This window comes from Eubalaena glacialis, chromosome X, assembly GCF_028564815.1.
Source record: "Eubalaena glacialis isolate mEubGla1 chromosome X, mEubGla1.1.hap2.+ XY, whole genome shotgun sequence".
Lineage (NCBI taxonomy): Eukaryota > Metazoa > Chordata > Mammalia > Artiodactyla > Balaenidae > Eubalaena > Eubalaena glacialis.
The window spans coordinates 40,223,004-40,239,463 of record NC_083736.1 but is presented as its reverse complement, the minus strand read 5'-3'; the positions used below and the strand labels follow the sequence as shown (position 1 = coordinate 40,239,463).

At 39.9% G+C, this 16,460-nt stretch overlaps 1 protein-coding gene across 1 annotated transcript in view; it reads right to left on the bottom strand.

Moving 5' to 3' along the window:
- The window catches only part of MAOA (monoamine oxidase A), a 73,625-nt gene that overhangs the window by 48,359 nt on the left and 8,806 nt on the right, over positions 1 to 16,460 (bottom strand). Inside the window, exon 2 of the mRNA XM_061179497.1 lies at positions 7,130 to 7,224. Within this exon, the coding sequence (XP_061035480.1) occupies positions 7,130 to 7,224 (95 nt within the window). The remainder of the gene's footprint in view (positions 1 to 7,129; positions 7,225 to 16,460) is intronic.

Sequence of the window (16,460 nt, the reverse complement as noted above, 5' to 3'; positions counted from 1 at the left end):
CTTCATTTATTATTAACTTAGAAAAGTATGTTAAAACCCCCCTACACTATTGGGCATTTAGCTTTGATTCCTGTCAATTTTTGCTTTATATTTTGAGGCTACATTATTCAGTATATACAAGTTCAGAATTGTTTGGTCTTCTGGGTCTTTTATCACTATGTATTGAAACTTAATTCAATGAAACATTTTTTTGTTTAAACCTTATTTTGTCTGATATTAATATAGTTAAAATAGCTTAGATTAGTATTTGTATACTATCTCTTTTTCCATCTTTCAGTTAGAGCTTTCTTTATTCTGACATTTCCCCCCTTTTAACTGAGAAGTTTAGCCCATTTATATTATTATTTCTTTTAAAATGTCTTAACTTTACTTATTTTATTATGGCTTTCCATTTGTCCCACTTTAACAGTTTCCTGCCTGATTTCTTTTCTCCTTTTGGATTAAGGGTTTTCTTCCTTTTGTTTTAAGTTTTTCTTCTACTTGTTTGGAAGTTATACTGTCAGGCCTATTTTTTTTCTAGCTATATTAACATGCATACTTAATATATTCTAAAGCTTATCAATATATTATCTTTCTACGGAAAAATACAAAACCTTCATGCATCAACTGTGATCACCCTTCTTCTAATCTGTAAACCATAAAAGTACCTTGCTTCAGGTTTATGTGTCTCCCAACAAATTTGACATTATTTTATTTTATTCTGTTGATGTTGCTGAATTTTATTTAAATATTTACCAGTATCTTTGCTCATTGTCTCCTCTTAAATTTCAGACCTTTTATTTGTTATCATTTTCCGTCTTCTTAAAACACAGCCTTTATAATTTCCTCTAATCTGGGTCCTAAACTCTCTATTTTTGTCAGTCTGATAAAAAGATAGTTCTAGCAAGCAACAAATTCTGGTTATTTTCTCTTTCTCTCTCTCTCAGAACAGTGAAGATATTGTTTATCTTCTGGCATCTATTTTTGCTGTTGAAGGGTCACTAATAAGTCTAATTATTGATTTTTTTCAGAGTATGCATAATTTGTCTTTCTCTTTTCTAAAAAAAAATTACTTTTAGACTTAAAATAATTTTTTTAAGATCTCTTTTCTTTGGTATACTGCAGCTTCTGTGTCCGGGTAAGAATTTCTTTTCCTTTTTCATGCTGTGGACCTGTTAGGTTTCCTGGTATCTTCCAACAATGCTGGAAAATCCTCAGTCATTATTTTTTCATACCATCATAACACTATCTTTCATGTCTTAGCTGCTCCTGCCATTGCCCCACATAACGTATTTTCCAATCTTTATCTCTGAACTGCATTATAGATAATTCCTTCTGATCTAGTTCACTCATTCACTTCAGCTGTGTCTAATACACTGTTTAATCTGTCCCTGAGTTTTTTCATTTTAATCAGTACATTTTCATTTCTAGAAATTATTTTTAAACTACTTGATCATTTTTTTTAAGTTTCTTTTCCCTGCTGCTAATTTTAAGCATATCTTTTCTTTAAAACATGCTACAGTAATTTTTTATTCTGTGTATACTTCAACTATTGCAAAATCTTTCTGGATCATTTTTTCTATTTATTTTCCTTCAGTGCCTTGTTTCCTTGTATGCTGTCACTTTTGACAATGAGTTGCTGATTTTCCTTAGAACTTTTTCTGTGTAAGTTATTTGAGGCCTGGGTGGAAACGATTTGAGTCTATTTCTGCCAGCCACCTTGGCACTTTAAATATTCTGTCCAAGGTTTTTCACACCATATAGGTAGTATAAATTTAGATTGAAGCCATGGATGAAGGCAAGCTTTATTTTTCTCCCTTTTAGAATGGTAAGGTTTATTTCTCTTTCACTTTCATGTACAGAGTATAGCACACGGGATCCCAGTTTGGAGTATTTCCTATTAAATTCCCTACCTTCAACAGGTTCTGGATTTTATTTCCTGTTCCTTGCATGCCATACAGCCATCACAGTGGAATTGCAGAGTCTTCAGGGTTCAGTAGACATTCAAGGTGAAAGTCAAATTTTGAGCTCATTTAATCCCTAGGCTTCATGTTTTTACTTTGCTTTGGGGATTCATTAGTTCATTCAACAACTATATCTTGAGTGCCTACAAGGTGCCAGGTACTGTTCAAGAAACTTCTGTTACATCAGTGAACAAAATAAAAATCCCTGCTCTCAAGGGGCTTTCATTTAGTAGGAAGAGACAGAAAATGAACCACAAACATAATAAATATCTTAGAAGTTGATAACAACAGTAAAAAAAAAAACAACTAGAGAAGGACAAGGCAGATTGAAACTGCAGAGGAAAGAAGGAAAGATTTCAGCTTCAAATACAAGGGACATGTAGGCCTCTGAGAAAAGGTGACATTTGCGTAAAAGGCTTGAAGGAGGTGTGGGAGTTATCCATGTGCATATTTGGGACAAGAGCATTCCTGGCAGAAGAAAGAGCCACTGCAAAGATTCTAAGGGAGAAATCTGCCTGGTGTGTTCAAAAAACACAGGCCAATGTGTCTGGAACAGAGTGAGCAAGGAAAAGAGAACTGGAGATGAGAGTAGAGAAGTTGCAGGGCGGGGGTTGGGGGGAAGGGGGCAGATCATGGTATGTGTCACAAGACATTGAAAGGACACTGGCTTTTACTCTGAGTGAGAAGGGCAGCCTTTAGAAGGTTTTGAGCACAGAAATGCCAAGATCTGACTTAGGTTTGAAAGGCTCATTCTGGCTGTCGCACTAAGGCTAGATTATAAGGGGCAAGGGTAAAAAGCAGGGAAATTACTTAAGAGGCTATTGCAATAATCTGCCCTAGAGGTCATGGTGGCTCCCACAGGTGGGCACCACGGAAGCGGAGGGAAGGGTTGAATTCTGGGTACATTTTGAAGGCAGAGCCAAAAGAATTTCCTGACAGAATGAATGTGGGGTCTCACAGTGTTGAACATGACTCCCAGTTTTTTTGGGAGTTGCCATCCTCCTTTATGGGGAAGGCTGCTGGAATAGTGTTCTTTTTTTTTTTTTAATCAGTTTATTGGTTTTGTTTGTTTCTTTTTTTAATATAAATTTATTTATTTGTTTGTTTGTTTATTTTTGGCTGTGTTGGGTCTTCGTTGCTGCATGCGGGCTTTCTCTAGTTGCGGCGAGCGGGGACTACTCTTCGTTGTGGTGCGTGGGCTTCTCATTGCAGTGGCTTCTCTTGTTGCAGAACACGGGCTCTAGGCACGCAGGCTCAGTAGTTGTGGCTCGCAAGCTCTAGAGCGCAGGCTCAGTAGTTGTGGCACACAGGCATAGCTGCTCTGCGCGGCATGTGGGATCTTCCCGGGCCAGGGCTCGAACCCATGTTTCCTGCAATGGCAGGCAGATTCTTAACCACTGCGCCACCAGGGAAGCCCCTGTTTCTTTTGTTTTATTTTGCTATTGAGTTGTATGAGTTCCTTATAATTTGTTATTAACCTCTTATCAGATAGATGGTTTCCAAATATTATCTACCATACTGGTTGGCTGCCTTTCATTTTGTTCATGGTTTCTTGTGCTGGGGATAAGCTTTTAATTTTTATTTTATTTATTTATTTATTTATTTAGGTCATGCCACACGGCATGCGGGATCTTAGTTCCCCGACCAGGGATCAAACCCGGGCCCCCTGCAGTGGAAGTGCAGAGTCTTAACCACTGGACCGCCAGGGAAGTCCCTAGAATAGTGTTCTCGATGAAGAAGAAAAGAAATTCAGTTTGGATGTGTTAAGTCTGAGATGTCTGTTCAACATCCAGGAGGTCTGCAAACTTCTAACTTCAGGGCAGCACAGTATATTTTATTCAGCATTTTATTTTAAGAGGGAGAGTCAATCAGGCTTCCACTCTGCCATAATACCAGAAGTGATGTGTTCCTTTGACTTCTTTCATCTGTCCCTCATATAATCCTAACTTTCCCTTTTACTAACTATTGGTGTTGTGCTCCAAACCTTCTCTAGTCTCCAACATCCTTTTCAAGACAGGAAGCACAAAACTGAAGTCAGTATTCCAATAAAATTTAACAAAGACAGTAATAGAACTCTTGGGAGTTTCCAAAAAAGATGTCTTTAGAACACAGACACTATTTAAAGTAAATAATCCTAAGTGAAGTAGTAAAAAGCGTGAGGCATTTTCTTTACAAAGTCGAAACATTTGAAAGGAGGTGCCCCAGATTCAGCATGAAGATACTGGAACTGTAATACCATATTCTGCTATGCTGCCCCTCAGTCTTTAGGAGCTTGCGTTTGATCTCATTATTCAGCCTTTGAAGAGGCCACAAACACGCAACTATATTAGGAAACAAATACACCAACCCTGTGGTAGCCCTGAAGGCATTTCAACTTAATTAATTTGGTCCTGAAGAATTATGGGGGAATCACACTAGGAAAAATTGGGAAGTTCTGAACAAATAGAAGATCTATCTGAACAGTTGCCAAGTGACAATATCAAATTTGACATTTCGATACTTAAAGATCCAGAGTAATTTTTATGGCATCTCCTCCCCAAATCCTAATTGATTATGCTAGTAGAAGCAACTGTAACAATATTAAATTCAGTTTCTGGTTAAATACCATTTCTGTCCCTGCTTTGTAAAGCACCCCCCCGCTTTTTCCCTTCTATTTATTTGAAATCTTATAGATGTCAAGTCCTACTTTCTAAGCATTTCAGAGTTCCTCTCTCACATACCTAAAGGGAATTTTAATATGATGCCTAATACGCAATAGCTCCTGTATGGTGCTGACATATATAAATGATGTAGCATGAAAAAGCAGCCTGGGACAATAGCATAGATGGGGATAAGCATGTTGGAATTCTCATTTCCCTTGTACAAAGAAACTTGTTCTTAACTGAAAAATCCGCAACACGACGGATGCTCCTATTTAATAACCAAAAGGTTTTAGAGATAAGAAAAGTAGGGCAAAGGGACAACTTAATACCTATCTCAACATAAAGGAACGTTTTTCAGAAAATGACAGGAGAATCATATCTAACAAGCTGGTACAGGCAGAATATGCAATCTTTCTTTTGCACTACAACACATTGCCTTCCATTAGAACTTGAAGTTGGAGGGAGCTTCAAGTACATTTAGATTATATCTCACTGCCCAGATGAGAAAAGTGACATGTAAAGTGCTAAGAGTACTTACCCAAGGTATGACAGTGTGTCGGGCCAGTACAGGGGCCAGAATCCCAGTCTCCTTCACTCCCAGACCAATAGCCTCCCAGAGGACTACATCTGAGGAGGTACTCAAATTCTCCAAATGCAATTAATCTGGATTCACATTAATTTAAAGCAAGCGAGCATCCACCAAAGAGCAGCACTTCTGTAGCATCCCCTATGGATCTTATCAAAATGCAGAGTCAGATCCAGCAGGTCTGGGGCAGGGCCTGAGATTCTGCATTTCTATCAAGTTCCAGGGTGATTCCGAGGCTGCTGGCCCACAGGTTACTTTGAGTAGCAAGGCTGTAGGGTACTCTTAGAGCTGAGCAAGGTAAAAATAGGCTTATGATACATCCCTGTACATCTAAAAAGGCAGAAAGTGAATGACAGAAGGGGAGCTTGGCTTGGTGTGACTGAAACGGCTGGTACCATATCCTAGTTCAGATGTTGGTTGGCTATTTCATATCCATTTATATTCCCCCTTTCCCATGCCTGCTTCTATTATGCAGCCCGGAAATGTTAAAGACTTGCTTTCCCAGGCTCCGTAGGAGCTCAGGGTAGCTGTGTGTCCCAAACCTAGCCAATGAGACTAAAGCAAATGTCTGCTGGGGTCTTCTGGTAAAAGAAAGGCTTTGTTGCAGATAAGACTGGGGCCGCCTCTTCACGCTCTTTCCTGCCTTGAATGAGGACTTGATGCTGACAGATGCTGCAGCCATCTGGTTGCCATTAGGCAATAAGCCAACAGGAAAAGAATGGCTGAGCAGAAAGACAGAAAGAGCCTAAAGATTCGATGACAAAGCTGAACCCCTGCACCAGCCTGGACTACCTACCACCAGACTTCTTCTTATGTAAAATAACTGAATGTTTGTATTGCTTAACCCATTGTTATTATCACTGCATAAGCCATTCTGTTATAAATCTGACACGTCTTCTAATTAGATAGATGCTTCCTCTCCTTCCAGTCACTTCAACAGTCTGGTTTTGTCCTTACTGCCAATCCCCAGCCTTTAACGCTCTGTTTCTGTGCTCTAGCAAAGGGGCTCATTAGTGACCTTCTAAATGCCAAACACAAGGGCCCCTACTCAGCCTTCATCCTGTGTCAAATGCCCCTGGCATCTGATTCGATTTATCATCCCTTCTCTTTCCTCTGCTGATTTTCATGGCACCGTCCTAATCTGGTCTTCCTCCCCAGCCTCCACTGCTTCTCTCTGGCTCCTCTGCCTCTGCACCCCCTTTAAATCTGCATGTTCCCCAAACTTCCATCTTTGTCCGTATTTCCTTTCTACCTTACATCCTTCCCTGTGTATCAGTTCCAGATTTCAACATCCTGCAACCATTTCTTCAAATAGTAGTAAACACCAGTTAGCATGCATTTTTCCAAAATGGTGATGTAAGCCCAAGCACAAAAAGGCAGTGATGTAGCAAAAACTGGGCTTCCTTCTCATGTCTAGCTGACCCCACCTGAGAAGCACACCTCTTAGGGAACAAGGACTAAGGAAAAAGCTACACAGAAATATGCTACATTTGCCTCTGCTTACTGTGGTCACACTTCTTTTAAGTTGTGTATTCTTGGATAAATAAATAAGGAACCTATACTGTGTGTGTATGTCTCTCTCTCTGTGTGTGTGTGTGTGTGTGTGTGTGTGTGGTGAATGTACAGTCACTTCAAGTCCAGCCAAACCGTAACCTCACCTGAGACGCTATCTACTCTATTTAGGTCTCTAGTATGGAAATGATGACGCTGTATTGAAGTTATTTGTTCACGTTTGTTTTCTTCACTAGAATGTAAGTTACTGAAGGTCAGAAGCTGTCACTCTTTGGTGGGTGCTTGTTGAAAAGAACAGATACTTATTTAATGCAGTAGTTTAGGGTTATGGAGGACCAACGGCTTAACTGCAGAAACTCTTGAGATTTCCTCCAGCTCTGTGACTTCCAGTGACCCCCATCTCTAGTTTGTGTGAGATTTTATATGTAAGTATTAAAATCATTTACCCTCACTGTGTATGTTCTTCCTCCAACTCTGTCCCGGGCTTCTAAAACCAAAACATTAACTTCATGTTCTGCTAAGAGTTTGGCGGCAGATAATCCTAAAAGGAAAAAAAGGAAAACAAAGTCAAGGAACATATTAACACCTACATGTGAAACATTCAACATTTAAACAGGTCTACATATAATATAAATGCAGGTATCAGACACAATTCATTGACTGTGCTATCTAATAAATTCTGAGCACATTGTGATGAACTGAGCCACCAATTTTATAATCTAGCATATATTACATTATCTATCATAAGTTAATTTTATTATCTATCATAAGGTTGGTTGAAAAAATGTAATAATTTAAAAAATATATTTTGGGGGTTTTGGTGATAATCATATGTAAGGGAATTTGTTGAATCCCTAAATCAACCCTTATCACACCACTCTTCTAGAAATCCTGATTGTATAAATAGAAGTATGTTTTCCTGGAAATTCCCCCTGGCTTACACCAGCCCCCAGTATCTCTGTGCTTTTCTCAATTTAAAACCCCCCTATAATGACCTCCTATCATTTATACCTGGATTACATGCTTGCTAGATCATGTTTTCCCCGCTAGATTAAAAGTTACCAAAGGCAGGAACCATGTTTCATACTTTATTTATTGGCTCAAAGCTGAGTACAGGCTTTCACTCATAAACAAAAACCTTCATAAAAGATAGATTTTTAAACCCAGTATAGTAAGGGAATCCCCTGGCAGTCCAGTAGTTAGGACTTGGTTCTTTCACTGCCGTGGCCCTGATTCAATCCCTGGTCAGGGAACTAAGATCCCGCAAGCCACACGGTACAGCCAAAAAAAAAAAAAAGCAAAAAACAAACAAAAAAAAGTATAGTAATACCAGAAAAGTAGAGGAAAATGTTGTGGATTAACATTATATCAAGGGTGCATGCTATCAACATGACTTATCACTGATGTTAATCTTGCTCACCTGGCTGAGGTAATGTTGGCCAGGTTTCTCCACTGTAAAGTTATTCTTTTTTTCCCCGTCCATGCTATATTCTTTGGAAGGAAGTCTATGTACAGCCTGCACTTAAGAAGTAGGGAGGTATGTCCTACTTCCTTGAGGGTGGAGTATTGACATAAATGATTTGAAATTCATCTGCACAGGAGATTTGCCTCTTCTCTCCCATTTATTTATTTACTTAACCACTGACTTATATCCCTATGGAGTCATACATAGTTGTTTTATACTTTGGGTTATAGTTCAATACTATGTTATTTATTTTGTTGCTCAAATTGTTTCAGCTTTGGTCACTGGGAGGCTCTTGTGTCCCTTTGACGTGCCTTCATCATTTTGTGTGTATGCGTGTGTTTGAGCACTTCCTTACTTTCTGGCATTAAGAGATGTTCCAGGCTCATCTTGTCTTTCTCTGCCCAGCCCTACAGTCAGCTATTTCTTCAGTGAGCCTTGGTTCCTTTTATTGGAGAACAGTATTAGAAATCAAGATCTGGGCTCTAGGTGTGCCCATCACTACTGGGCTATCATTGCTTCTGGGACTGCTCAGCTCACAGAGTAAGGAAATAAATGTCTGTATACACATTTTTAAATCTATCAATACATTTTTGCACTTCAAATGCTATCTTATACCTAGTTATCTTTATCCTCCTATTACAAAAAATACGAAGCAGACTTCACAGATAAACATACTTCAAGGAGAAAAAAAAATGTTAGAATATTAGGGTGAAAGAGAAAGAAGAATGACACCAGGGATAAGATTAGTAAAGTGATACAAATGATACCTAAATATGTATACCAGGGGTTGAGGAGAGGAACTATTCTTAGTGATTTTAAAACTCAGTAACTTGACAGTTCTAATGGTATATATCCTAAAGACAAAAAAGAGCTGCAAACATTTTGTTCAGTAATCATTTTGTGGGTGCTAGGATTAGAACTATTATTTTGAGGCCATTATGTATGTAATGCGGAATAAAGCAAATGAGTAATCAGGCTGCTGTCACTGAGATCCAGGGTTTTGGGCCTGGAGATCAGGAAATTTAGATGAAAGAACAATGAAATTAAGTGCAAATTTAAGGCAGGAAATGTACAAGATGGGTCTGGAACCTCAAGCCACCAGAAAGCAAGGAGGCTAACAGAGACCACGAGGAGTGTGACAAAAAGCCTCAGAAACCTACCTAGGTGAACTCCCACTGGCAGAGATGGAACAATTTGAGTATCAAGTAAAAATAACCGGGGCTTCCCTGGTGGCACAGTGGTTAAGAATCCGCCTACCAATGCAGGGGATTCGGGTTTGAGCCCTGGTCCGGGAAGATCCCACATGCCGCTAAGCAACTAAGCCTGTGTGCCACAACTCCTGAGCCTGCACTCTAGAGCCCACGAGCCACAACTACTGAGCCCGTGTGCCACAGCTACTGAAGCCCGTGTGCCTAGAGTCCGTGCTCCGCAGCAAGAGAAGCCACCACAATGAGAATCCCGTGCACCGCAACAAAGAGTAGCCCCCACTGGCTGCAACTAGAGAAAGCCCGCTCTCAGCAAGGAAGACCAAACGCAGCCAAAAATAAATAAATAAATAAATAAAAAATAACAAAGGCAATGGCTTAAATCCACTCATAATAATACTAAACAAACAAACAAAACCTCTCATTGGTCACCTTTGGAGAATGCTAAGGAACCAACTTATCATTAAAAAAACAAAAAAGAATTTGGCATTCATCCTACCCTCCTTATTTGCACCAAACCTCGAAGCAACCAAATAGCTAACAAAGGGAGGTTTCGCTGTATAAAAGTATGCTAGCTAATAGGTGAAGACAGGAATAATTAGAACATCAGCATTTTGCAACCCCTAATGAATTAATAGATCTGGTGCAATGATTGTCAACAGCTGCTAACATGACAAAAAAAAAAAAAAGAGAGATAACCAGATGTTACCTGCCTCTTAATGGAAGCACATACCACCATGTATGAAGTAGTTAGAAAGAAGGAAGGAAGGAAGGAAGGAAGGGAGGGAGGGTGGGGAGAAAGGGAAGGAGCAAACAAACTAAATTCTAATGTGATCCAGCCTCTAGATCTGATACTTAGGGGCCAGAAAAACATGTTAAATAATATCACTGGGATGCAATCAACAAAATCTAGATTATAGGAAATTATACAGGAGTACCCTGGGTTTTTCTGTTTGTTTGTTTTTTTAAAACAACTTGCCTCCTCCTGCTCTCTCTCCCCTTTATTCTTCACCAGCTTTTCCTACAATAAACCTCTTACATGGCTAGTTATGTCTTGATGTCTGCTCTCAGAGGAGCCAGACTGACAACAGTATTTTGTTCATACACAGAATGGTATGAAATATACATAGCCAGAGTCAAGGATGAGTTTGGGTCTGTAAGATCTAAAATGCAGGGAGGCTAAACCATAATATCCAGCACTGCTGTCTGCTAATGTTTGTATGCATTTTTGACTCCTTCAAGTACAGTGTACCCTTACATTGCTGACACCCACCCAAGATTTAGGTGTGCAACGAATATTTGGAATCTGCTTACAAAGAAAGGCATCCCATGACAGTTTAAATAAATGCAAACTAATGTCTGCAAACCTTGGTGCAATGTGTTTTCTGGGACACAGCCAAAGGCTTATTCTGCTGACCATCATAAAAAAAAAGGATGAAGGTGTGATGAAAAACATGTTTATGCATAAATCTTTGTTGTTATGTCTGACTACTTCTGTAGGATTAAGTCTTAGAACGGAGATTACTAGGTCAAAAGATATGAATAATTTTTAGGCTCAAAGTACCACTCTATATTTAAAAGCAGAGAAACTCAAGATGCAAAAAGTTGAATTTCTTCCCAGTTCCCCTTAGTCAATCTAACCATAAACCAATTAGATAGATAAAATCACCCTTGGGTTTGCTAGAATTACTCGAGTAGCTCCTCTTCTAAAGAGAAGCAGAGGTGGCTCTGAATTCCAGCAGCAGTGGGACCTGCAGCTGTCCAGCCCCCAGAGGCAGCCTGGCAGTTGGTGTAGCACTTTACATCCTACAGATCAATTTCAGGTGCCTTTCCTGTTGCCTCTCACAACCATTCTTCAGAATAGATTTCATTACCCCATATTCCAGATAAGGATACCAAGTGCCTGATATGCCCACAGCAAAGTCTCCTGAAAAGTGAAAATTTTTACTTCTTACACCCTCACTTATAAGGCTGCAGCCTTAATAAAATTGAATCTAATGTGTAATTCTAAACAAGTTTGGTGAGTGGGGTTCAGTGCCAATAGTAAATAAACACTACTCCAGAGGCTAAAGGAGGAGAGGGAAGCAGGGCTAGCTGAGCCAGGACAAATGAGCACACCAGTGACAAAGGTCATTTCGCACTTTGGCATTTAAGGATATAAACAAAATTAAAAAGGTGGATGGACCTAGAGTCTGTCATACAGAGTGAAGTAAGTCAGAAAGAGGAAAACAAATACCGTATGCTAACACATATATATGGAATCTAAAAAAAAAAAAAAGGTTCTGAAGAACCTAGAGGCAGGACAGGAATAAAGACACAGACGTAGAGAATGGACTTGAGGATACGGGGAAGGGGGAAGGGTAAGCTGGGACGAAGTGAGAGAATGGCATGGACATATATACACTACCAAATGTAAAATAGATAGTTAGTGGGAAGCAGCCGCATAGCACAGGGAGATCAGCTCGGTGTTTTGTGACCACCTAGAGGGGTGGGATAGGGAAGGTGGGAGGGACACGCAAGAGTGAGGGGATATGGGGATATATGTATATGTATAACTGATTCACTTTGTTATACGGCAGAAACTAACAACACACCATTGTAAAGCAATTATACTCCAATAAAGATGTTGAAAAAAAAATTCCCAAAATAACAAACAAACAAAAAAAAAGCTGAAAAAAAAATGGCTGTCTCTGCATTATAGGAAAATGATTGGCCCTATCTTGGCAAGGAAAGTTTAAGCTCTTAGTTTGAGAAATAAGGAACATGTTTAAAACATTTAAAAGGGATTCCAGAAAAATGGTTTCCAAAAGGTCTTGGAATTTGAAAGGGGAAGATTTAAGTCATTTAGAAAAATATTTTTTCTAAGATGTTGAATAAATTGGGGGGGGGCTAATGTTTCAGTTTGCATGTTTATTGTGAAGAAGACTGATAAGGAACTTCCATGATAATTTAAAGCTAGAAAATACAGAATATGGAAATACAATCAAGATGCCATTAGAAAAAGTTATTTTTGTTTTTTTTTTTTTTTTTTTTTTAAATTTTATTATTTATTTATTATTTTTTTTGGCTGTGTTGGGTCTTTGTTTCTGTGTGAGGGCTTTCCCTAGTTGCGGCAAGCGGGGGCCACTCTTCATCGCGATGTGCGGGCCTCTCACTATCGCGGCCTCTCTTGTTGCGGAGCACAGGCTCCAGACGCACAGGCTCAGTAGTTGTGGCTCACGGGCCTAGTCGCTCCACGGCATGTGGGATCTTCCCAGACCAGGGCTCGAACCTGTGTCCCCTGCATTGGCAGGCAGATTCTCGACCACTGCGCCACCAGGGAAGCCCTTATTTTTGAATAATAACTAATAACTAATTTTGAATAAATAACTCAGTAAGTCATAAATAAAGCACAGGCAAACACTTGCAGTCCAGAAAGGCTTTTTCTAATATATCGACTGTGGCTGTCTGTTGATTCGAATGGAAAAAAAAAACTAAGATAATGTCTGCTTACATCTTGAAGCAGGCATCTTGAATTATATTCCTCAATTCTTTTTTGTTATTATTCTGTGTATCACTATGCATTCTACCCTCCCCTCACTACAAAATTCAGTAATCACTTATAGAAAAAAAATCGTATGTCAACTCCACAGATTAGTTTAAGGGCTTTTGACATAAATTTCAAAATAAATAAATAAAAGCCTGTCTTTTTTTTTTTTTGGTAAATGGGATAAAATTGTCAGAAAAGAAAAGGTTTTTAAGTCTGAAGGTAAGTCACCAAATACAATGTAGCTACTAAAAAACAGATTTTATAATCAAATATTTTTTTACTTTCAAATCAAATATTTGTTATGAAAAGAGAAAATCTCATATTAAACCTATTTCATCTTGTTCCAAAGACATATAGATTAGCCAAAGCTGAGAGCATTGTGCCTTATACCTCTTCCTGTCATTCATTTTCTATCATTTAATGGCCACATAGAACCTAGGACAATAGAAGAAGCCTGCTTCCCACTCACCTCTCTTGGCACCCCTCCCCACCTCCAAGACAGGGAAAGGGTTTAGCACAGGGGCATGCTGGTAAATGGTTAACAACCATCCCTGGCCTCAGAGGATGGAGGGGACTCCTGATTTGCAGCATTTGGATTTCCATGGTGTATATACACTCTCAGCATGGCTGATTCAAAATCACCAGTGTGATTACTACCAATGTGATATCATTGACCGCGAAACTGGGAAGAGAAGTGTACAGTCAGGATCAGTCCTTTCTTGACAGTAGAAGCTGGCTCCAACACACACTGTCAGATCTATAGACTCCTGGCCTCAGGTAAGAGAGGGGAAGGGTAAACAAGTCTGGGAGAGAGTCTATTAGATCGGCAAGTGTATGAGATTCATTGGTGTCCTAGACTCTCAAGTGTCCTAGTGTCTAGCCTGTGAATCTCCCATGGGTGTGTTTGAAGGAAGAGGTCTAAGTGGGCACTGGCAAAATATCCCTGCACCTGCACCAAGAGCTCTTCCTCTCCCAAATCATGGCAAACTGAGCCCATTAGGAGGAAAAGAGCCCCGAACTCCCAAATGTCCTGTGGTTTTCTGTGACAGTAGAGAGCCTGGAGAAGCTAAATGCAGAGTTTGTTAAAGCCTTATTATGTATATAAGGATCTGATCACTTTCAAAATGCAAAAACCTGAAAAAGGGAAAATAGCAGATTATGGCACAAGAGAAACTTTAATCACTTTGCAATTAAGTATTTTAAATAGGGATGATGAGTTTAAAACAATATGGGCTTCCCTGGTGGCGCAGTGGTTAAGAATCCGCCTGCCAGTGCAGGGGACACGGGTTCAAGCCCTGGTCCGGGAAGATCCCACATGCCGCGGAGCAACTAATCCCGTGCGCCACAACTACTGAGCCTGCACTCGAGATCCCGCGAGCCACAACTACTGAAGCCCTCGCCTAGAGCCTGTGCTCTGTGACAAGAGAAGCCACCAGAATGAGAAGCCCACGCACCGCAACAAAGAGTAGCCCCCGCTCTCTGCAACTAGAGAAAGCCCACACCCAGCAACAAAGACCCAATGCAGCCAAAAATAAATAAATAAAATAAATAAATTTATTTTAAAAAACAACAATATAATTCCTCTTCTGGTTTCTCTCTCTTCAACCATTTGGGTTTTAGAGAAACCAACATAAAATACGTTAATGGATTTATTAGAGAGGCTTAAAAAAAAAAAAAACCAAGTCTGCTAAAAGCACACCTCATATGAGAGTTCAGGCAATTGTTAATCCTGGTTATTAGATCAGGAGAGCCTGGGTGAGATGATGTATCCAGCCAGCAGTGCTGTTGCCATGGCAACCTCAAACCAAGCTCCAGCTTCTTAAAGCCACTGCCCATGGAACCTGTGTTTCCACAGATTCTGCAGTGCTTCCAATGTCCTGAGATGGTTACATCCCCACAGAAATGGGATAGGAAATGATTTAAGCCACACAGCACACCTGGAGAAGGAATTAATATCAGCAACGAAGGCTTTGACGAAATGGTGCTTTGCTTCCTGGGCTATAAATCTGTACCCCTGGGCTTCCCTGGTGGCACAGTGGTTGAGAATCTGCCTGCCAATGCAGGGGACACGGGTTCGAGCCCTGGTCTGGGAAGATCCCACATGCCGCGGAGCAACTAAGCCCGTGAGCCACAACTGCTGAGCCTGCGCGTCTGGAGCCTGTGCTCCGCAACAAGAGAGGCCACGATAGTGAGAGGCCCGCGCACCGCGATGAAGAGTGGCCCCCACTTGCCGCAACTAGAGAAAGCCCTCGCACAGAAACGAAGACCCAACACAGCCAAAAATGAATAAATAAATAAATTAATTAATTAAAAAAAAAAAAAAATCTGTACCCCTGCCTTCTCTACCTCACCAAGGGCTCTTTCCTTTACCTTACTTCTTCAAGTACATTCACATTATGAAAAAAGAGAAATTTGTCCACTTGACTCGTGCTACCCTTTCCAGTTCAATTATTGATTTTCCTTCTACAACAAATGATTAGAACAAACCTTGAAATGTAGCATATTCCTCATGAAAAATGTCCAGTGACCCCACTTTCAATACAGACAAGTGATATAATCATCTGTCACAAGCTGCTGTATTTTTCTTCTTAGCACACATCACCACCTGGCACTCTATATACATCTGCTGCTTCCAACCACTGCAATCTTAGCCACTCTTGTCCAAACCATTGTGGCCTTTTACCCTTGTCCAAGGCAACATGACCCCTTGCCCAGAGATCTGCCTCTTAACTAGTGTGTTATATGTGTTAGACACCTTTGCATCCTTAGAATAGAGCCTACCGTGCTGCAGGTGCTCAAACACTCATTGCAATGAACAGAGGAACCACATACCAAGAAAAGAAAACCATGCTCACCTGGATGAGGGCAACGGGGAAGTTTCTAATGCTACTTAGATTATATTTATCTCAAGCAACTAAGAAAGACTGACAAGGACAGGGTGCCTGGTCATTTAAACCTTTATGCCCAAGTAAATTCGCAGATTCTTAATACTACTAGTACATTTTCTGGTCTTTGAACCAGTATTACGCTTTTTTAGCAAAAGAGAATGGAGAATATCAATGTGCACAGAAACTTGTCCCCGATACATACATACATACAATACAGCCATTCTTATTATCTATCATCTATCTATCCACCTACCTATATCTATATCCATCTGTATTTTGTGCTTCCTTTCAGAGAAATAATTACCTGCTTTTGAAAATGCCAAATCTTCTGATCCCTTTGATAAGCTAAAAAGACAGAACTGTCTCAAATGATAAATAGATAAAAGCTAACAATTAACTTCAATTTGCCCTGAATTCAACAGACTCGTTGTCTAGACAGTCCTAATTTATTTGATTATTGTTCAGCATTCATCTTCACTTTAGATAAATGGATCTCACACAACTTAGGGAATGCAATTACTCCTTAATTCATTATTTGCCCCATTCTTTCACTGAAACTGAAAATACACCAAGGGCACTCCACACTGCTATCCTCAGATGCTGCACACTAGGATGCACTGTGGTTAGGAAGCAATTTCCAAAATGTTTTATGGAATACTAGTCCTCAAGATGCTCTGGGGAAAAGTATCA